Source organism: Panthera uncia, chromosome B1 (assembly GCF_023721935.1).
Source record: "Panthera uncia isolate 11264 chromosome B1, Puncia_PCG_1.0, whole genome shotgun sequence".
NCBI classification, from domain to species: Eukaryota; Metazoa; Chordata; class Mammalia; order Carnivora; family Felidae; genus Panthera; species Panthera uncia.
This window is the reverse complement of record NC_064811.1, coordinates 120,413,580-120,437,414: the sequence shown is the minus strand read 5'-3', so window position 1 is coordinate 120,437,414 and position 23,835 is coordinate 120,413,580. Positions and strand designations below refer to the sequence as shown.

The 23,835-nt window shown below is 35.8% G+C and overlaps 1 protein-coding gene across 5 annotated transcripts in view; it reads left to right on the top strand.

Moving 5' to 3' along the window:
* The window catches only part of ANAPC10 (anaphase promoting complex subunit 10), a 261,798-nt gene that overhangs the window by 42,883 nt on the left and 195,080 nt on the right, over positions 1-23,835 (top strand). For all 5 annotated transcript variants that reach the window (XR_007457915.1, XR_007457914.1, XR_007457913.1 and 2 more), the window contains exon 4: positions 8,151-8,271. Coding sequence is in view for 2 of the 5 variants with exons in the window: in XM_049631196.1 (XP_049487153.1) it covers positions 8,151-8,271 (121 nt within the window). In the remaining 3 variants the exon portion in view is untranslated. The remainder of the gene's footprint in view (positions 1-8,150; positions 8,272-23,835) is intronic.

Genomic DNA, 23,835 nt, shown 5'->3' with positions numbered 1-23,835 from the left:
GAGGTATGTTCCATCTATCCCTACTTTGTTGAGGGTTTTTATCAAGAATGGATGCTAGTTTTTCAAATGGGTTTTCTGCATCTGAGAGGAGTATATGGTTCTTACCCTTTCTTGTATTAATGTGGTGTATTATGTTGATTGATTTGCAAACATTGAGCCAATAGTGAACTGTGATCAAGTGGAATTTCTTTCTACTGTCCTACAAATCCCACTTGATCGTGGTGAATAATTCTTTTAATGTACTGTTGAATTTGACTTGCTAGTATCTTGTTGAGAATTTTTGTATCCAGGTTCATCAGGGATATTGGCCTGTAATTCTCCCTTTTAGTGGTGTCTTTGTCTTGTCTGGTATCAAGGTAATGCTGGCGTTGTGGAATGAGTTTGGAAGTTTTCCTTCCATGTCTCTTTTTTGGAACACTTTGAGAAGAATTGGTATTAACTCTTCTATAAATACCAGGTAGAATTCACTTGTAAATCCATCTGGTCCTAGACTTTATTTTTTGGTAGTTTTTTGATTACCAATTCAATTTCATTACTTGTAATCATTCTATTCTGATATTCTCTTTCCATTTCTTCTAGATTGCCCAGTTCATTGGCATATAATTTTTTATAATATTCTCTTATAATTGTATTTCTGTGATATTGGTTGTTATCTCTATTTCATTTGTGATTTTATTTATTTGGGTCCTTTCTCTTACTTTTGAGAAGTCTGGCTAGGGGTTTATTAATTTTATTAATTCTTTCTAAGAGCCAGCTGTTAGTTTTGTTGATCTGTTTTTTTGTTTGCTTCTATATTGTTTTTTCTGCTCTAATCTTTATTATTTCCCTTCTCCTACTGGCTTTAGGCTTTATTTGCTGTTCCTTTTCTAGGTCTTTTAGGTTTAAGGTTAGGTTGTATATTTGAGACTTTTCTTGCTTCTTGAGGTAGACCTGTATTGCAATATACTTTTCTCTTAGGACTGCCTTTGCTGCATCCCAAAGGGTTTGGACTGTCGTGTTTTCATTTGCTTCCATCTATTTTTTATTTCTTCTCTAATTTCCTGGTTATCCCATTCATTATTTAGTAGAATATTATTTAGCCTCCATGTATTTGTGATCTTTCCAAATTTTTTCTTGTGGTTGACTGCAACTTTCATAGCGTTGTGGTCTGAAAATATGCATGGTATAATCTCAGTCTTTTTGTGTTTGTTGAGGGCTGATCTTTGACTCAGTATGTGATCTCTTCTAGAGAGTGTCCCATGTGCACTTGAAAAGAATGTGTATTCTCTTGTTTTAGGATAAACTGTTCCAAATATATCTGTTAAGTCCATTCGTCCAGTGTGTCATTCAAAGCCATAGTTTCCTTGTTGATTTTCTTCTAGATAATCTGTCCATTGTTGTAAATAGGGTGTTAAAGTCCCCTACTATTATTGTATTATTACCAATGAGTTTCTTCATGTTTGTTATTAATTGACTTGTATATTTGGGTGCTCTCAAGTTGGGGGCATCAATATTTATAATTTTTAGATCTTTTAAATATATAGACCCCTTAATTATGATATAATGCTCTTCTTCATCCCTTGTTACGGTCTTTGGTTTAAAATCTAGTTTGTCTGATATAAATATGGCTACTCCAGCTTTCTCTTGATGTCCATGAACATGATAGATGGTTCTCCATCCCTTCACTTTCAATCTAGAGGTGTCTTTAGGTTTAAACTGAGTCTCTTGTAGGTAGCATGTAGATGGGTCCTGTTTTTTGTTTTTTTTTAATCCATTTTGATACGCAGTATCTTTTGATTAGAGTATTTAGTGCATTTACATTCAATGATTTTTGAAAGATAGGAATTTATTGCCATTATGTTACCTATAAAGTTGGTGTTTCTGGTGATGTTCTCTGTTCCTTTCTAGTCTTTGTTTCTTTGGTCTTTTGTTCCCCACTCAGAGAGTCCCCTTTAATATATCCTGCTGGGCTGGTTTAGTGGTCATGAACTTCTTTAGTTTTTGTTTGTCTGGGAAACTCTTTATCTCTCCTTCTATTCTGAATGACAGCCCTGCTGGATAAAGTATTCTTGGGTGCATATTTTTCCCATTCAGCATGTTGAATGTATCCTGCCATTCCCTCTCAATTACCAAGTTTCTGTGAACATGTCTGCTGTGAATCTGATCTGTTTTCCCTTGTAGGTTAAGGACTTTTTTTCCTTTGCTGCTTTCAGGATTCTTTCCTTGTCTGTGTATTTTGTGAATTTGACTATGATATGTCTAGGTCATCACCCAGTTTTGGTTGAATTTAATGGGAGTTCTCTGTGCTTCTTGGATTTCGATGTCTGTGTCTTTACTCAGATTAGGGACATTTTCAGCTATAATTTTCTCAAACCTTTGCCCCTTTTTTGTCTCTCTTCATCTTCTGGGACTCGTGTGATGTAAATGTTACTATGTCTTAAGAAGTCTCTGAGTTCCCTAAGTCTACCTTTGTGATTGAAACTTTTCTTTCCCTCTTCTTTTCAGCTTCATTATTTTCCATAATTTTATCTTCTATATCACTGATTTGTTTCTCTACTTCATCCATCCATCTTTGTTATGGCATCCATTCAGGCTTGCATCTAATTATAGTATTTTTAACTTAGGTCTGACTAGATTTTAGTTCCTTTACCTCTGCAGTAAGGGATTCTCTAGTGTCTTCCCTGCTTTTTTTCAAGCCCAGCTAGTATTCTTACAGTTGTTGTTTTAAATTCTAGTTTAGACATCTTATCTGTTTTTATTAAATCCCTGGTCATCACTTCTTCCTGTTCTTTCCTTTGAGGTGAATTCCTCTGTCTTGTCATTTTGGAGATGAAAGGAAAAAAAAAAGGGGGAGCTAGATCCTGGGCGTGTTTTTGTCTGCTTGTTAAGTGAAGCTTGATCCAAAATAATAATAATAACAATAACAATTATAGTAATAGTAAAATTTTAAAAATTGCTGTTTCTGTATCAAAAAAAAAAAAAAAAAAAACAAAAAACCCAAAACCCAAAACCCAAAACCCCGAAAGGAAGATAAATCCTGTTTTCCTTAGAGTTGAAGCTTTGCAGCACTCTGTGATCAGTAGACTTGGTGTGTGCAAGGGGTTTATGCTGGTCTTCTGGGGGTGTGGCCTGTTGATCTGATTCTCAGGTGTACTTGCCCTAGTAGAGATGTACCTGCAGGGCAGTCAGGGCTTGGTGTATGTGGCTCCAGCCTCCACTTGGTGGCACTGTTTAGCTCACTGAGCTGATGAGTGGGGTGACAATGGCAATCTCCCCCTATTTCATCCCGGATGGGGGAGTTTGCGTCTTTCACTCTTCAAGAAGCACTCACAGAAGAGCAAACAATCATTCTTCCTCTGTCCCCAGCTTCTGCCATATCTCCACCTTTACCCTGCCTACCTCTGAGCTGTCCATGTGGCTGTTTCATCTTTTAGACATCTGCAAGGCACAGACTCACTGACCCCCTGGGGTGGGAGGAGGATCTCACTGCACTGTAGCCCAGGGCTGGTTTGTCCCAGCAAATAGTCACGTGACCTCATAGTGGTTAGGAATTTTTGGGAAAGTGCAGCACAAGGCTGGTGCCAAAGTTTGCTACCCTTAGCTAGTGTCCCCATTCCTATGTTAGTGAACAGGGCAGTTCAATGGCGCTGCCATGTCTTTTGCCCCCAGAGAGGCTGGGCCACCTCTCCCAAGTGCACTGCAAGCAGGGGAATTGTTTTCCCCTTGCAACCCAGAGGATCCTCAGACCAATCTGCTGGCTCCTGGGTCTCCGCCCTCCTTCCCCACTGGAGCATATCACTAAGTCCACCAGGCATGAACTGGATTCAGATTCTGGTTCTGTGCATAGCTAGATGTGTGACTGAGACTGTTTGCTTAACCCGAATCTGAGCTCAGTTTCCTCATCTGTAGTGTGGACGTGATAATGTATTAAATAGGCATGAGAACTGGTAACAGATCTTCTAATAACAGTGCTTTAAACAGATTGGGGGGGCGACTGGGTGGCTCAGTTGGTTGAGTGTCAGTCAGGTCATGATCTCACTAATTGTGAGATTGTGCCCCTCCCCCCCAGTAAATAAATAAACAAGGTGGGAATTTATTTTCTCTCCCTCTTCATATAAGTGGAGCATGGCAATTCAGGAATGGTATGGTAGCCCTACAGTGTTTTGTAGACCCAGATTCCTTCTCTTTCCATTCTTAGTTCATGAGTTCTGTCTTCAAGGTTACCTCATGATTCAAGATGCCTTTTGGAATTCTACCCATTATGTCCATATCCCAGGTAGCAGGAAGGAGTAGGTGGAGAAGGTAAAGGGGGATGTCTTCCTTTAAAAAAAACCTTTCTTGGGGCATCTGGGTGGCTCAGTCGGTTAAGTGTCCGACTTCAGCTCAGGTCATGATCTCGTGGCTCGTGGGTTTGAGCCCTGTGTTGGACTCTGTGCTGACAGCTTGGAGCCTGGAGCCTGCTTCGGTTTCTGTGTCTCCCTCTCTCTCTGCCCTCTCTCTCTCTCTTGCAAATAAAAAAAATAAACATTAAAAACTTGATTTATAGGGGCGCCTGGGTGGCTCAGTTGGTTAAGTGTCCAACTTCAACTTAGGTCATAATCTCACAGTTCATGGCTTCAAGCCTTGCATTGGGTTCTGTGCTGACAGCTCAGGGCCTGGAGCCTGCTTCGGATTCTGTGTCTCCCTCTCTCCTTTCCCCTCCCCTGCTTATGCTCAAAAAATAAACATTAAGAAATTTTTTTAAAATTTAAAAAAACCTTTCTTTATAAAATACAGTCATTTGGTGTAAATCTAATTGGCCATAACTTAGTCACGTCATCATATCTAGCTTTAAGGGAAGCTAGGGAATATAGTCTTTTAGTAGAATGCCATAAAGAAAGAAGGGAACAGGGGCTGTTAGGTTGTCAACGTGGAGTGTCTGTCTCTAATGTCTTCTCTTGCAATTTCACGGGTTCCCAATGAATTGAAAAATTATTCAGGAGTCAGCAGATGGAGACCAAAGTATCACCCTTGTAAAACTGACAACGCTGATGTTTGAGAAAGGGGCTTACATCTACAGTTAAGTGTATTTGCTAATATTGAACCCTAGAATTAAACAGACTTGCCCATCCAGTTATAAAGGTGCTAGACCAGGTAGAGCCTGCCTCTATTAAATTTGTGGCATGAAGGAACAAAGTCAATGTGTACCTCCTGCCAGCAGCTCTTTCTCAGCAGAAAGGGAGTCATGGGTGAGGAATAGAGAGGCTGGGAATGTTACTTGTGTCATCAGAAATGGGGACATGTTACCCCCTCCCTCTTTCCTTCCTATAGTATTTTACCCTAAATGTTTAGCACAATGCTTGGCTTACAGAGTATGGTGATTATTATTATAATGATGATTTGAGCAATTTAAGTAGCTGCCATGATGTCTCATAATCTACGCATTTAATCTTCCCACATGCATTGCTATTTGACACATAGCATGGTTTTCTGTGCAGTGTTAGTTTTTACATTCACCACGAGATAAAATTGGTAAATAATTTTAAAATGCTTTATGGCTACATTTTAGAGTAATAGTTTTTAAACTTTTCGTGAGGTCACAGTTTCTTTTGCAAATGTAATGAAATTATATAATTATGTAATCAGATTATCATATTAAATATGATTTCTGGGAATACATGGATCCCAATTTACGGCAGATAAAATTTAAAGAACTACAGACACGTACATATTTCTGCAAATTGGAACCAATGATTGTTGAGTAAGTTAAGTATAATTAATTAACAGCAAGGTGATATGTGTTAAGGTCATGTGAAGCAGATAGACACATCTTTCAGCTTCAACTGTGCCTGCCTGCATACTAGCTCTTTTACCTTCAGTCAGTTAATATTAACCTGAGTGTTACTGGTTGCTTTTTTTTTAAATCAGTAAAATGAAGGTGGTAATGGCTTCTGTATCCAAGGTTGAGAAGTGAATTAAATAATACATAAAAAGCTTTACTTCTGGGCCAAAGTTCATTTGCTATTTTGTACTTGTTGCTGTTGTCTTTATAATCATTTGTGTTGTTATTATTCTTTGCTTTTCTAACCTCATCCTGATTATCTTTTATGTTCCAGTGACTAAGTTATCTTAAATTTCATAACTTGGAGATAAAATTATTCTGAACAGCGGAAAGCTTGGCTCTTTAGATCTGCTTTTGTTAAAAAAGAAAAGCAAAAGTCTTCAAGAGTAATCTTCATGATCTTTGATCTCTCCATAATAAGAAAGACCTTTTACTGCCTGCTTCTGGCTCATCAGGAAAAGATCTTTTGTATGCCCTTCAAAATTTCCCCTCTTCCCTTGCTTCCTCTCATGTCTCCTTCCTGGCCCAACAGAAAGAAAGATGTCAGTTTGATACCTCTGGCCTCTTCTGAAAACCTGGTAATGGTATTTATCCTGTCAGCGATTCCTGGGTACTTAGTGTTTTACATCTTGATCTGTCTTTATTATTTGAAGAAAAGTCCTTAACTTTCCCCATTTGTTTTTGATGAATAGCTTGGGCTATAGAAGTTTGGTCCCCACACTAAGAGCTACAGATCCCCTGCTGTTTTTATTGGTTGACTTTTGACACAGACTACTTCTGTTCAAGGAGCTCATTGTTAATAAGTTAGTGCCAGTTTATACCAGAACTTAACTTTTAAAGCATGTTTAAATAGACTTCTTAATGGGTTTTTTTGGTTGATGTTTAAAATTGTCTAGTGTTTTTTTTTCCCCTAATGACCCAAATAGCACATGCTTAATGTAAAAAAAAATTATTCCAAAAATATATAAATCATAAAAAAAAATAAAGCTCTCTCATAGATCTATTCCACCAAAATAGTCACTTTTAGTGTTTTTGTATGATTCTATCTACATCTTTATATATATATATGTATATATATATATGTATATATATATGTGTGTGTATATATATATGTGTGTATATATATATGTGTATATATATATGTGTGTGTGTATATATATATATGTGTGTATATATATGTGTGTGTGTATATATATATATGTGTATATATATATATGTGTGTATATATATATATGTGTGTGTGTGTATATATATATATGTAATGTATACCTATACATATATGTAGGTGTATATGCCTTTAAAATTTTTTTTGTTTTCCCCAAAATGCAATCCTTCTGTATATACTGTTTTGTAATCTGCCTTTTTACCTAACCTGTATATGTGTGATTATTTGAAATAGTTATATAGGATTTCATTGAATAGATATAACTAATTACCTATTGAGGTGGATATTTGAGTTTATAATTTTTTAGTAATTTAACCCCAGGATGGTAAACATTTTTTCCGCATCCATTTTTAAGTATTTGTGTTATTTTTGTTTTTTTAATGTATTCTCAGAAGTTGAATTCATGGGTCAAAGGCTGTGTGCCTTACCAGCTCATTATGACAGTAACTTTTTCTAATCAAATTTGGATATTATCAGTCATTTTAATATTTTTTAATATGATAAGAAAACTAATGTCTGTATTTTAATTTATATTTCTTTGATTATTAGAGATTAAAACATTTTCATGTTTTTTGGCTACTTGCTATTTTTTCTGAGATTACTTTTGTGTTTGTGTTTTGTTTTGTCTTTGCTTCTCTTCCTAAGATATATATATATTTTAAAAACAGAATTTTATTTCTTGCATTAACATAATAGATTTTCCTTTAAAACTACACTATTATTGTACAATATGTGCTGTAACATGTTTATATATTATAAAATTATATTATAAATGATTTTGGTTTTGTTGGACTTAATTTCTTACTTAGCTAGTTATTTTCAAATATTGATATAAGAAATTAAGTAATTAACTAGTAAAAAAAAAAAACCAAGTTTTTTAGAGTAACTTTTTTGTGTAAAACATAAATGAAGAGGACTGAAATTCTTAATGCTGTTTGCATGTTAAGGTACCTATTTTAGCTCAACTGTTTTTAATTTACTCACATCTGGTTCTTGACCATGTTCTAGATAAGAGATGCCTGTATGAATGTGTATCTGTATTTTTACTTGTTCTTCATTTTCATCATTGTTGAAATGAAATGGAAATTGTTGATTGAAGTACTCATTTGAGTGAACTGCGATCAGATGTTTTGGATATAATCTTCCCATGTGATAAAGAACATGTTTTTATTTTATTGCTTTTAGAAGAAAAACAACAGTGAAGACATTATGTATTTATGCAGACTACAAATCTGATGAAAGCTATACTCCAAGCAAGATCTCGGTCAGAGTAGGAAATAATTTTCACAATCTTCAAGAAATTCGGGTATGTCTTTCACATTTTTAAAAATATGTTTTCCTGTAACTCTTGCTCTTTAGAGAATGGTTACATTTGACTTTAGATTAGACAGATTAAAATGTTAATATATAAATGGAAAATTATTAATATGTAAGAAAACACTTTAAATTTTTTATATTTAAATTTTTTTTTTAAATTCTGATTGTCATTTTAATTTTTTCCCAGTGTTTTATTATGGAAATTTTTAGACATACAGGAAAATTTAAGGAATTATATAGTGAATCCCAGTATACTCATCTCTTAAATTCTATCTATAATTGTTAATGTTCTGCTGTATTTGCATTATTATAATCTGTCCATCAATTCATCTAATTTTTATATGCAATTCAAAATAAGTTGCAGATATTTGTACATATCACCCCAAATACTTCAGCATGATATATGATAACTAGAGTTATGAATATTTCCTTCAGGTTCATATTTTAAGGTACAATGTATATATGTTTTGCACAATCTTAATTATGTATTATTTGGTAAGTTTTGACAAATGCAAACATATGTATAACCCCAACTTCTATTAAGATATAGAATATTTTCTTTACCCCATAAAATTCCCTCATATTCCTTCCCAGTCAATCTCCATCTCTATCCTACTCTCAGAGGTAAGTGTTGCTCTAATTTCATTCGTTCATTCATTCATTTTATAGATCAGTTTTGCCTGTTATATAGCATGTCATATAAATGAAATCACAAAAGGTGTAACTTTTTGTAAGGCTTCTTTCATTCAGCCTAATTTTTTGACATTTCATCCTTGTTGTTGCATGTATCAGTACTTCATTCTTTTATATTCTGGAGTTATAGTCCATTGTTTGAATATATCCCAATTTATTTATGTACTATCTAACTTTTTGAAACTGTTAAGATAATGCTTTTGTGACTTGAGTGTTACTAGTCCCAACATGTTTACATTTCATGTACTTTGAATGAGTTTGAACTTTGTATTTATAAAGTTCTGTCCCTTTGCATTTTTTCCTTGTCAGGAAATCTTTGAGCTCAAATAATCATTAAAATCTTTTAAATTAGGTAGTTCTGAGAGATCTGGAAGCACCTGTGATGTTTGAAAGACTTCTGGCTAATTTGTGGCCTGGACTCTTATTTGACTTAGTGTTTATAAGATCTGCCTCTACATTTATATTTCTTCCCTGAATTAGTAATAAAATATTTAATAAAAATCACATATATTTTCATTATTTACTCAATGAATGTGGTGTTGTTCTCTTGTGAAATTTGTTTATGTATTGACAAATAAGAATATGTAAGAACATTTTCATCCACAGGTATTTTGGTTTTTTGTTTTGTTTTGTTTTTTCATCCTTCTTTGAGTTAAGTTTGTTGCTTTTTGAGATGACCACCTGGTCTTATTAATGTTCATTTACTTTTTTTTTTTTAATGTTTTTATTTATTTTTGAGAGAGAAAGAGACAGAATGCAAGCAGGGGAGGGGCAGAGAGAGAGGGAGACACAGAACCCAAAGCAGGCTCCATCCAGACTCCAAGCTGTCAACACAGAGCCTGACACGGGGCTCAATCTCATAAACTGTGAGATCATGACCTGAGCCAAAGTTAGACACTTAACCAGCTGAGCCACCCAAGAGCCCCTAAACCAAAAGTATAAACCAGTATAAACAAAGTATAAACTTTGTTAGTTTCTTCATTCACCCCAGTGCTTTTTCATTCAGAATATTTTAAATTCTTTTTATTATCATAATTACATTGGACCTTTTGCTAGCCCTTCTTTTAGTCATATATGATATGTTTAATCAGTGTTTAAAGAACTTTAAAGATGCGAGATATGTACTTCTTATACTTAAACATTTTGTATTTATCAGTGATTGGGTCACTCATATTTATAAGCCTTTTTGGATCATAGCTGGCTTGTTTTGTTTTAAAATTAAAGATTTGTCCCGTAAGCCCTCAGGCAGGTTGAAATATGTGACACACAAAATGTTTTGATCCAAAATGTGTGTGGCCTATATTTGAAGTGTCCACTAGATGTCACTGTTGTCCTTTAATTGATGGTTTCTGTCTAGTTAAGCCCTTAAGTAGTCTTAGTTGTAACTTATTTTTCTTTGAGTATATTTGTTCAAAAATTCTTTCATGCATTTTGGGAAATGTACATCCTCATACATGATTTCTAGCTTTATGTATTAAATATATATATAGTATTCTGTTGTAAATTAGAGAAACTTGAAATGATATTTGGACCATTGCAGATATTTTTAATCTAGTTTTGCTTCTATTCTATAATTTAAGTACTGAAACATTAGCCATATATAATAAGGGCTCTTTTAGGTAGTCTCTTAATTTTATTCCAAGTGTGTTTATATTTCTGTGTAGTGACCACACAGCCTCATGAGGCCAGTAATACTAAATATTACCAGGTGATAATGTAAGTTGTTTTCCTGAAAAACTTAATGAACATACTGCTTTTCTGCCACAGTTCTCACTAAGGAACCATAATTTTTGTATTTTGCTTTAAAATATTAGTACCGCCTTTGCAGCTCATGATATAAAGTATACTTTATCTTTTAATTATATATCTTTACATGTGATTTACTTTATTTATCTGTTTTTCTAAGTTAAAGAAATAATCCGATATCACTTTTTTTTTTAAGGGAAGATAAGCAGATTATGATTTTATTTCCTACTCTATAGGATCTAAATTGTTATTTCTAAAAAACTCTTTCTTCTAACTCAGATGCTAAGACAAGTGATTAAAATAGTGTTAACTTTTATGAGGTTTTTAGAGCCATCGTTTCATTAGTTATAGGACTGATTTAACTGAGTGGAAAACCCAACTAAATCTTTTTATATTTTTCCATGGAGGCTTGCCCACGGGAGGGTGTAGTGTGTATTGGAGTGTTTAATAGGTTTTCCTTTTTTACTAGAAATTATGGATTTGTTTACTTGAAACACTCTAAAAACCTATTTTCTGTCATTTTATTATTGATTTGAAGTAGTAACTTTTACAAAAATGTAGTTCAGGGTAAGAAAAGCTAATGGCTACTCTATCAAAAAATTATTCTTTTGCTATCATATGTTTTCCTTCATTTTAGTTACAAAGCATGCTGTTCTATCCTGATCTTTGTAACCTCTGTTGAAAAACCTCTACAAAGAGATCAGGCCTTTCCTTTACTAATCTTGAATGCATATTTCAATCTCTATTACCTGAGGAGGGACTTAAAATGGAAATAAGGCTTAAACTTTCTGCTTAATGGTTACAAGATACTAAAACTAAGTTTGGCCAAATAGAACATTTTTGATGCCAAAGTTGAATTCATTTGTGCTGCTTATTCTACTTTTGTGTTTTTAAAATTGTCCATCCTTCAGAAATAGGGAACAAAAGACATAAGAACATTTATGAGATGTTTGTGATTTATTGCTTCCACACAAGACTACTTCTGTAAAGGAGGGAGGACTTAGCATTTCAGAGTCTTTATGGCATTATCTTCTCAAAACACTTCATCTACTTGTGTTAACTTTTATATAGGAAGTCATGTTCATCATGTTATTAAGGAAGTTATTCAAGAGAAGTTTTCAAATAAAGATACAGTTGCTTTTAAAATTTTTAAATCATTTGCATTTTAGCATTATATTTTGGTTTAATGCTGTTTTTTTTCCTTTGCTCTCAGAAGGAAAAATAAATAGCCGGAAATTTTTTGTCATTTAGAGCGAGAAACCAAGAGCACTATGTCTTACATGTGACCATTTTAACTTTGTAGAAAGCATCTCCAGCTAAAATTCAAGAAAAATTAAAGTCTTTTTCAATTTGCTAACGAGTTATTTCTCTTTCTAAAAACTATTATGGAAATTGTTTTCTTAGGGGCGCTTGGGTGGCTCAGTCGGTTAAGCATCTGACTTTGGCTCATGTCATGATCTCACGGTTCATGAGTTTGAGCCCTGTGTCGGGCTCCGTGCTGACAGCTCAGAGCCTGGAGCCTGCTTCTGATTCTGTGTCTCCCTCTCTCTCTTCTCCTCCCTTGCTTGGGCTCTGTCTCTCTCTCTCTCAAAAATAAATAAACATTAAAAAAATTAAAAAAAAATTTTGTACTTAAATATGATACTAAACTGATTTATTAGACATAGAATGACAGCTTTCAAAATTATTTATTTTTTTAAATGAGTTACTCTGTGGTATTTATTTATTTAAATGTAATTTATTATCAAGTTAGCTAACATACAGTATATACAGCGTGCTCTTGGTTTCGGGAGTAGATTCCCATGACTCATCAGTTACATACAACACCCAGTGCTCATCCCAACAAGTGCCCTCCTCAATGCCCATCACCCATTTTCCCCTCCTCTCCAGCCCCCCACTGACCCTCAGTTTGCTCTCTGTATTTAAGAGTCTCTTGTGGTTTTCCTCCTCTCTGTTTGAAACTGTTTTCAAAATTATTTCTATACAGTTTTGTAAAAAAACAACTTGTTAACTGAAGCAGATATTTTCAGCATATGTGAAAGTTGTCCTTTGATTCATTGTTAGCGTTTTGCTTCTAAAATTTGTGACCGCAAAAGGATAGAATATTAATGGAGTACAAGATTGAGCACTTAAGTGAATTTTAAGCCTTGTTTTTGTCTTCAGATAATAAAGCTGTTACCAAATGATTTTTTTTTTTTAAAGAAGAAGCTTGAAACAAGTCTTCGATGTTAAGAGAGCTGTAATGATATTTTTCTTTTCTTCCTTGTGGACGAGCCTTTTGGCTCCCTTCCTTGGGTCTTGAATCAGTAGCATGGCTATGGGAGTCCATATTTGGTACTTTGACAAAAGTGGTTAAAAAGTCAACTCTTCTGTTAACATAACATTTATGATTATAATTTGAGTTCTGTTAATGTGTGTGGTGGAGTAAGAAGATGCAGACAGAGTCTCTGGCTCTATCCATCGATCTTAAAATCTACTTATATTTACTTTCTGATGAGGGGCCTGTTTTAAACAACTTGATATAAAATGGAATGATTTAGGCAGTACTTATAAACATAAATTTGTTTCATAGGACAGTGTTTAATTTATTGAGCCTTTGGAAAAATATTTTTCCTGAAATTTAGCTAATTTAAAAGAAAATATTTTTAAAAATTAGTTTTTATAACTGACACTGGGACATCTTTGAAATGAGTATGGAATATTTTGTTGTGATACACATAATTTTTAGGCCAGAAACGTTATCCTTTTTTTTCCCTCTCTAAAAGTAACACGCAATTTAAAGAGAGTTATTCATGATTATATACATTACTTATTTCCAAAATGGAGTTGAGATGACTATGCATTTGGGATGTATTTCCTTTTGAATCTAAAATGTTACATAGTGGAATATTATATATATATATATATATATATATATATATATATTAAGAGAGAAATATTCTTGTATCTCTTGTTTTTGTTTGATCACAAACCTAGACTGTGGCAATGTAGAGATGTAATCTGGGATTCCTATTACAAGACAAATTCATACTGTATTTATTAGATATTTATTTAGGGCCTGCTAAGTGCCAGGAACTGTATTAGGTACTGGGAATACAGTAAAGATAGTCACTGTTTCTGTCCGTATGCACCTCATAGTTTGGTGGAAAAGACAGGCAAGTAAATCTACAATTACAATATAGTCTAGTAAAGACATATGGTACTGTGGAAACACAATGGAATATTAGGAGCAACCGTTTAAAAAGTTTTTCTAAGGTGCCTGGGTGGCTCTGTCAGTCAGGCGTCCTGGCTCTGGATCTCAGTTCTGGTCATGATCTCACAGGTTCATGAGATTGAGCCCCTCATCAGTGCAGAGCCTGCTTGGGCTTCTCTTTCTCCTCTCTCTGTCCCTCCTCTGTTCGTGCTCTCTCTTTCTCTCTCCCTTTAACCCTCTCTCTGTCTCTCTCTCTCTCTCAGAATAAATAAACTTTAAAAAGTTAAGAAAAAAGTTTTTCTAAAAGTGGTGATAGTTCAACTGAATCTTAAGGATCAACATAAAGCCCACTCAGGTGAGAATAAAGTGAGGCATTTTGAAAGGGGCACAGTGTACCTAAAAGTACAGAAGCAGGAAGGCATGGCATAATGGCAGAACTGCAAGTAATTTAGTACTTCTGGAAGCTGGGTAGGTATGAAGCAATGGCAAGAAAGACTGGAGAAGTATTGTCATTCAACACATTTATTGTGATGGTAATGGTAATATGGCCTCTGCACATAAGGAGTGTATGTTCATGCGGGGAGTGATGTGTAGTTGTTACAGTGAGAATACGTAGGCAAAAATCAGGTTATGCTTACTTTCATAGACTTCTAGGGAGTTTGGACTTAAAATGAGGAGATATTGATAAAGTTTAATCGTGGGACAGCTGGGGCTGGAGCAACGTGAAGACCGGCTAGGTGGTATCCAGGTGAAAATTAGGAGGATTTAACCAAGGCTGTGACAATTGGGTTCAAAAGAAAGGGGTGCATTTGAAGTAGATTCAGAAAGGCTCGTGACTGATTGTTACCTAGGGTGTACAGGGAGTATGTATGGGTAGGGGCTTCAAGTAGGTAGAAGAGGGCAACTAGAATTCTTCTCATGTTTGGCAACTGGTGGATTTTTATCATTAATCAGCAATGGAATGCAGAGTTAAGGAACATCGAGGATGGTGAGAAAGGTTAAGCTAATGAGATTAGTTTTTGTCAGTGACTTCTGGTATTTTTTCTGACAGAGGGCTTTTCAAGGGGTAGCCAGATACATGGATCCAAACCTGAAGAAAGAAGTCTAGGTTAGAGGTGTAGACTTGAAAATTACCAACATGTGGGGCGCCTGGGTGGCGCAGTCGGTTAAGCGTCCGACTTCAGCCAGGTCACGATCTCGCGGTCCGTGAGTTCGAGCCCCGCGTCGGGCTCTGGGCTGATGGCTCGGAGCCTGGAGCCTGTTTCCGATTCTGTGTCTCCCTCTCTCTCTGCCCCTCCCCCGTTCATGCTCTGTCTCTCTCTGTCCCAAAAATAAAAAAATAAATAAAAAACGTTGAAAATTACCAACATGCAAGTAAGAAGCTTCGGTGCGAGTTCCGATTCATTCAGGGAGTGTGTGCAGTGGAAAAGAAGAGTGCCAGGGCTGGAACTGTGGAAATGCCAAGGACTCAAGGACTGGGGAGAAAAAAGATTATTCAGTGAGAAAAAGCTGAAAGGAACTGCCAGTGATGAGAAGAAGATCGAGAGACATTGTCACAGAAGCTGAGAATGGGCAGGAGTACCCACTTAGATAGGGAATGAAACCCTTCCTGCCTAAGCCTGTGTTGCATGTTTTCATAGGCAATTTATTTAATGCAATTCTGTAGTAAGCAGCTTCTGCAAGTAGTTTAGTTTAATCACTCTTTGGAGTAATAGTTTCTACATTTATAGATTTGAGACCAATGAAATTATTTAATACCAGGAATTCCAACTTTTCCTACTCTCATATTTGGACCAAGTAAGAAGATTCTGAAGGGGATTCTTGTTTTGTTTCGTAATGCTTTGAATTGGAAGGTTTTGTACTGCTGATGCGTACTTAACTTTGAAGTTGATGAGGTTTCTTTTAAGAGCATTGTGCCCTAGAGTTGCCTTTTTCAAGTGCTCTTTTGCAGCACTTACGGAAGAACTGCACTGTTTCTTTTAGGCAGAGTGACAGTAGGAACAGCCAGGGACAAAGAAAACAAAAAACAAAATTAAAAACCCTTTATTTAACTATATAGCAGGGTACAATGCAATAAAAATATGCACTTTACTTACAAAAGTGAAAATGCCCATGGTTTTAGAGATACCGATTATCAACCCCTTTTATTTAAATAAGGAAAGCTTACTGAGTATGGCCAGCTGAACAGGGAAGGGGTAGGCACCTGGCTGAGAACTTAGCACAGTGTCGGAAACAGTAGGCGTTTAATAAAAAGTTGTCAAATGAGTATACCAGCAGTCAGTCCCTAGGCTTGCCACTGATCCCTGCTTGTGTAGTTTTCTTCAAAGAAGATTATCTGGGCAGATCTGATTCTTTCTCTCAAAAATTCAAAAAAATATTTTTTATAATTGTGATAAAAAACATGTAACTTAAAATTTACCATCTTAACACTTTTAAGTGTACAGTTCAATAGTGTTAAGTAGATTCACATTGTTGCACAACACATATTCGGAATCACTTCATCTTGCAACACTGAAAATCTATATCCATGAAACAACTCCTCCTCATTTTCCCTCACCTCAACCCCTGATAACCACCATTCTACTTTCTTTTCCGATGAATTTGGTTACTCTTTTAATAGCTCATATAAGTGGGCTCATAGTATTTATCCTTTTGTGACTGCCTTGTTTCACTGAGCACAGTGTCCTCAAGGTTCATCTGTGTTGTAGCATGTGACAGGATATCTTCCCTTTTTAAGGCTGAATAACATTCCACATTATGTTTATCGATTCATCTGTTGATGGACCTTCCACAAGAGGTGTGAATAATGCTCTTATGAATATGAATGTGCAAACATAAATATCTCTTTGAGACCCTGCTTTCAGTTCTTTTGGGTGTATACCCAGAAGTGGGATTGTAGGATTGTATGGTAGTTTTATTTATTTTTTATTTAAAAAAGTTAGTTTTAAATGTTTATTTATTTTTGAGAGAGAGAGGGAGACCTAGAATCCAAAACAGGCTCCAGGCTCCGAGCTGTCAGCACAGAGCCCGACCTGGGGCTCAAACACACGGACCATGAGATCATGACCTGAGCTGAAGTCAGACGCTTAACCCACTGAGCCACCCAGGCACCCCTGGTAGTTTTATTTTCATTTTTTTTTTGCCTTTCTCAGAAATATGACTCACAAGAAACAGGCAAGTTAGCCAGACTTGATACAGTGAGATAGCGATATGGAGAGGGTGGTAAGGTGAAGGGCCATGTGCGTTTCAAGTTTCAAAGTTAGAAGGCTATAGACTCTAAGATAATGGGAGGAGGTAGGATGGTGTAGAACAAATAGAGTGGATGCAGGCACAGAATCAGACTGACCAGGGGAGAGAAAAATAGAGCTGAACGAATGGCTGGTGCTCCCAGTGTTCTGCATTTACTGACCTCTCTGGTCCCTAGTTGTTTACTTTTTCCTGGATTCCGGGGCTAACTTTTTAGTAAGCCCCCTTTCCCTGTAGAGACTTTTGAATGCATCTTTCTTTATTCTTGGCAACTAAGAATGGTCGTGATTAGAACAGAAAGATCTACAGCAGATTTTGCTGAAAACTGCATGCTGAACAGTTTTATCATAACTTTAAAGTATATCTTGAGGTCAGCCCATTCAGGACCTTCATTTTTTTTCTCAGCCTCTTATTTTATACATAGTGAATGAAGACTTAATCTCTAAAAATTAGAGGCAAGTAGCAGGTTTTTAATGGGATCAGTGTTAGGAAGAGAAGAATCAGCATGTCAGTTTTGATGTAGATTGGATTGACCATCATAGTACTGTTTTTGAGTCCTCTCGTTCACTGTTACTTGGGTTTGTAACCTCTACTATTTATGAAAGCAGTCTCAACATTTATGTCACTGGGCTAAGCAGTCACTACTCACTGTTTCATTTTGTCTCCAAAGCACAAGTGGTGATCAGATGTTATTATCCCTATATTCAAGTAAAGTTGAGACTTAGGTTAAAAGGACCTTTTGCTATGTGGCTCATTCTACATGTTAGAGCTGAAAGAAACTTCAGAGGTAGTGTATTTCATCAAAAGCTTAGATGCTACACAGTCAGGCAGGTAATGTAACAGCAAGGTTCCATGCCTTTATGCCAGGGGGGCAGTTTCTATCCAGTTTCAGCCTTTATTGCCCCATGGGAGTGTAGGCCTGGTGTTGTCAGTCCTAAAATTTTTTAAGAGAAATCTGGATATGAATGTGAAATTTCCCAACTTTTAAAATGTGGAAATTTCCCAATTTTTAAAATATGCTGGGCAAACAAGGTATGTCCACAGTCTGGATGTGGTGAAAGGACCACGAGTTAACAACTTCTAATAAAGTGCAATCCTACTGTTTTACAAACGAGATGCAGAGTGAACTGCCTGATGTTACACGGCAAGGCAGTGGTATAGCTGGGAATCAACATGCAATACACATTCCTTCCATCTTTTGCTTAACATCACATTAGATTGTAAGTTACCAAAATATTTCTTTAAATTTTTTTCAGAAAAATTGAAGTGTGGAGCCAAGGAAATGAGCTTGTGAGTGACGGGATAGATTGACTATAGATTTTTGAAATGTATTTACTTTCTTGATATATTCTATTGAAAATTGGTTGATTCTGTAATGCTAATGCTTTTGGCATAAGCGGTTACAAATACTTGCTTTTCTTTTTGCTGGTTGCTTTTGCTTAATGATTTTATAAAAAGCTTTAAACAGTGTAATTTGGAGGATAAGATTTCTAAGGAAAAAAGAAAAAAAAAAATATCTCCAAGCCTCTGAATAAAAGAGTGAGAGAGAATATTGGAGTGGAAACTATTGGAATATAAGCCAATTGATTCTTTCTTCTCTGGCCATTTTATCTTCATAAGGCAGTTAAGAAAAATCATCATTCAAGGGTCTGTAGGCTTGAAGGGTGGGGTGGATAGTCTTCCCTCCTGTGTTTGTAATTTTTGGTGGTAGAAAACAGAAACAGTGGTTCAGTAATCTCAGCACCATTTTCAGAACAAATTGTCTCGTTTGTAAATTAGTTTAGAAGGATAATTTTCTAATTGAATAGTCCACAGCTAGCCTTGATCTTTGGTGCTTGACTAAGTAGGACAGAGGCACTAGGCAGAGGAGACCCTCCAGGAATTCTGATGAGAACAAGATCTAGAGTCAGACTAAGTGGTATCATAACTTTGAGGCAGTAGTAGGGAAATTGTCCAGATAATATGTTAGCTCAATTTTTATTGAGCCTCAGGTCTTTTTTTTTTTTTTTTAATGTTTATTTATTTTTGGGAGACAGAGAGACAGAGTACAAGCAGGGGAGGGGCAGAGAGAGAGAGAGGGAAACACAGAATCCAAAACAGGCTCCAGACTCTGAGCTGTCAGCACAGAGCCCAGTGTGGGGCTCGAACCCACAAAGCATGGGATTGTGACCTGGGCCGAAATCGGACACTTTACCGACTGAGCCACCCAGATGCCCTGAGCCTGAGGTCTTTTATCTTATTCCAAGTTAAGATGTTTTTACTAAGTAGCTGTGTAAATTTTCTGTTACTTTTATTTGATAATGAAGAGTAAAAGTTCTTACTCTGGGTCTTATATATTCCATAGATTCCCATTCTTTGCCACCAAAAAAATTTCACATGGCAACAGATATTTTCAGGTTGAAAATACCTGGTATCAGCAGAATGAAAAGACAAGCTACAGGCTGGGGGAAAATATTTGCAAAAGACGTCTGATAAAGGACTGTTATCCAAAATATACAAGATACTTTTAAAACTCAACAATAAGAAAGCAAACTGTAGGCCAAAGACTTTAACAGACACCTCACCAAAGAAGATGTGCAGATGGCAAATAAGCATATTTTCGCATATGAAAATATGCTTCCCATCATGTCTTCAGGAAAATGCAAATTAAGTAAAACAACATACCACTACACACCTATTAGAATAGCCAAAATCTGGAACACAGTGTCCAGTGCTGGCAAGGATATGGAGCAACATGGGTTCTCATTCATTGCTGGTGAAGATACAAAATGGCACGGTCACTTTGGAAGACAGTTTGGTGGTTTCTTACGTAAGTAAACATACTCTCAACCAACCATATGACTAGGTAGTAGTGCTCCTTGGTATTTACTTAAAGGAGCTGAAAACTTATATCCATATAGAACTCTGCACATGGATGTTTATGAAGCTTTATTAATTATTGTGAAAACTTGGAGGCAACCAGGGCATCCTTCACTAGGTGAATAGATTAATAAACTGTGGTACATCCAGAATGTTACTCAGTGCTAAAAAGAAATGATCCATCAAGCCATGAAAAGACGTGGAGGAGCCTGACATGCATATTACTAACTGAAAGAAGCCAATCTGAAAAGGCTATTTGTAAAATTCCAACAATGTGGAATTATTTGTACAATTTCAACTGCGACATTCTCAAAAAGGCAAAACTATGGAGATAGTGAGAGGCTTAGAGGTTGCTAGGAGTTGGGAGTGGTGGGAGAGATGGATAGGCAGAGCACAGAGGATTTTTAGGACAGTGAAAATACTCTGTAAGATACTATAATGATGGATACATTTCATTACACATTTGTCCAAACCCGTAGAATGTACAACACCAAGAGTGAACCCTAATGTTGGTAATGAGGGAGGCTCTGCAGGTGGTGGTAGGGGCAGGAGATGTATGAGAAATCTCGTACATTCCTCTCAGTTTTGCTGTGAATCAAAACTGCACTAAAAGTTGCCTCGTTCTAAAAAAGAAAATATATAATATACTATCTATCTTTTTCCCCACCACTCAGGGTAACAAATTTTCATAGGATTTGACTGGCATGTTGAGCTCATATGAGACAATTATAAAATGCTGGCAACTTTTGTTTCCCCTGCTTCTCTAAGACTGCGTACTTGCTGCAAAACAAATGAGATTTCATAATAATGAGTACCTTAATATTTTTTACGTAGGAATACATTTCCAATTTTATAACAGAAATCAATAAAATAATTATGACAGAAGCTTCTAACCGATAACAATTTTCGTATATTACGTATCCATTTTATCTGTATTTAGAAAGCAACTTTGAAAATACAGATTCTAATCCTGTAAAATGTTTAGACTAAAAAGTATTATTTTACTCTAATTTAAAAAAAAAGAATCCCTGTTAAAATAATCTTATATTCTTTAACTTAACTGAATTTCAGTTTTATATGAGGTAACCTAAGTATTTAGATTCAGTAAACTCCTCTGAAGTTGAGGAAAAGGTACTCTGATTATTTAGTAGTAGTGTGTTTAGAGTAAATCAAGTTTTTCAGGCAGAGTATATTATCCTTCAAGGTCCTATTTTTGCTTTTTCTCTCATCTCAATTGTAGTGAATCTAGCCAATCAATATATGTTGTTTACATAGTGTGTATCTTTTTACACATGCCCTATACAATAATAACTGTGGCCTTTGACTTATTCCTCTAATTGCAGTTTCTTTGAGATTCATGAGAAAAATAAATAGCCCCTTTCAAAAGAATTGTATCTGTTTTCATTGTCCACTAACTACTATACTTATTTTAGATATAATTACTAAAACCTCAAAACTTAATCTGAAAGCTTTATTTCCCTATTTTATGAATTACAGTAAAGTGGTGTTACACACAAAACTTGTGTAAGCAATGAGTGTGATGCCAATGGTCTTAAAAGCTCATTCTTAGATCTTTAGACTGTTCCTGCAAGAGTTGAATTTCCTCTTTTCTTTCCTTTTCTTTTCTCTTTCTTCTTTCTTTCTTTCTTTCTTTCTTTCTTTCTTTCTTTCTTATTAGGAGCCGCTTGAAAGACATGCATTTCTTTAGCTATTATAAATATTATATTTTGGCTACATTATTTTATAAAATTGCTTTTATAGAAGTTCTCTTTAGTGGTAATCCATAGGCCTACATTGAGACATCTAGGAAATAAGAAAAGTTATTATTGTAATTCTGTTAGGAACATTGTCAAGGATGTAGTCCACTATATCTCAAAGTGGCCTTTTAATACAGATCCAGAGTAAAAATTTCCTTCAGATCTGAATTCAGGAAGGCATTTGGGTTGTTACTATACACATACACACAGGTTCTTCTGCTCAAGACCCTTCAGCATAGGGACTTTGGTAGATATGAAAAACCTACCAGTTGTGAGGGAGCAGTGATTGGGGGACAAAGTATGGCAACTCTGTTAGTCACCAGTAGATGATATCAGCAGTTGCTTTTGTAGTTAAAAATTTGCATATGTGATTAAATCGACTTATGATAGCTCTTTGGAAACTAATCTGTTTATAAGTAGAAGAGCCTCTATACCATGTCACAACCAGTAATGATACCCACTTTGCTTTGGCTGCCAGGAACCATGGAGCCAAATTTGTAACCTACTTAATAATTGTATATATATTTTTATGCACTAAACTTACCCTTCTGCCATTTATTTAGTAATTTTATGGAATATATTTTTTTTAGTTTTTATTTAAATTCTAGTTAATATACAGTGTAATGTTAATTTAAGCTGTACAGTGAAGTGATTCAACACTTCCATACATCACCTGGTGCTCATCACAAAGAGTGCACTCCTTGTTCCTTATCACCTATTTAACCCATCCCTCACCCACCTCCCTCTGGTAACCATCAGTTTGTTCTCTATAGTTAAGAGTATAGTTAAGAGTCTGTTTCTTTGCCTCCCTCTCTCTCTCTCTGTCTCTCCCCCCCACCCCTTTGCTCATTTGTTTTGTTTCTTAAGTTCCACATACGAGTAAAATCATACTGTGTTTGTCTTTCTCTGCCTGCCTTTATTTCACTTAGCATAATACCCTCTACGTCCATCCATGGTAGTTGCAGATGGCAAGATTTCATTCTTTTTTATGGCTGAGTAATATTCCTGTGTGTGTGTGTATGTGTGTGTGTGTGTACATATACATATAATGTATATGTACACACACACACACATACACACCATATCTTCTTTATCCATTCATCAGTCAGTGGACATTTGGGCTATTTCCATAATTTGGCTATAGATAATGCTGCTGTAAATATCAGAGTGTATATATCCCTTTGATTAGTATTTTTGTATTCTTTGGGGAATTACCTAATAGTATTTCTTGGATACTAATAGTATAGCTGGATTGTAAGGTAGTTCTGTTTTTAACTTTTTTTCCTTCTGACAAGTAACATCTTCTTTCAATTTAAAAAAAAAAATTTTTTTTTTTTGAGACAGAGAGAGACAGAGCATGATGAGCAGGGGAGGGGCAGACACAGAAACCGAAACAGGCTCCAGGCTCTGAGCTGTCAGCACGGAGCCCGACGCGGGGCTCGAACTCACAGAGCATGACATCATGCCCTGAGCCGAAGTCGGACGCTCAACCGACTGAGCAACCCAGGCGCCCCAATTTTTTTAAAGTGTTAATTTAAATTCCAGTTAGTTAACATACAGATATTAGTTTCAGGTGTACAATTCAGTGATTCAACACTTCCATACAATATCTGGTGCTCATCACATATTTTTAACTTTTTATTGAGGAAAACTCCATACTCTTTTGTGGAGTGGCTGCATCAGTTTGCTTTCCCACCAACAGTGCAAGAGGGCTCCTCTTTCTCCACATCCTTGCCAACACCTGTTGTTTCTTGTGTTGTTGATTTTAGTATGGCATATTTCTTATGAGCTGCCATAAATCTTTGATAGCTTCCACTAGCACAAGGATAGTATCTGTCTTGATACCCCTCAAGCCTAAGTACTTGGCGCATAGGTGTTTAGTTAATATTTGTGCAATTTGTTGTTGTTTATGCAGTGGCCCTTGTATTTACTTTAAAGATAGTGTGTGTGTGTGGGGGGGGGGGGGATTTGTTTTAGCTTTCCTGAAGGAAAGGGTCCAAGGCAGATTAGTTTTTAAACTGATTCTACCCTAGCACCCCCATTTTCTGGTATAAGCATG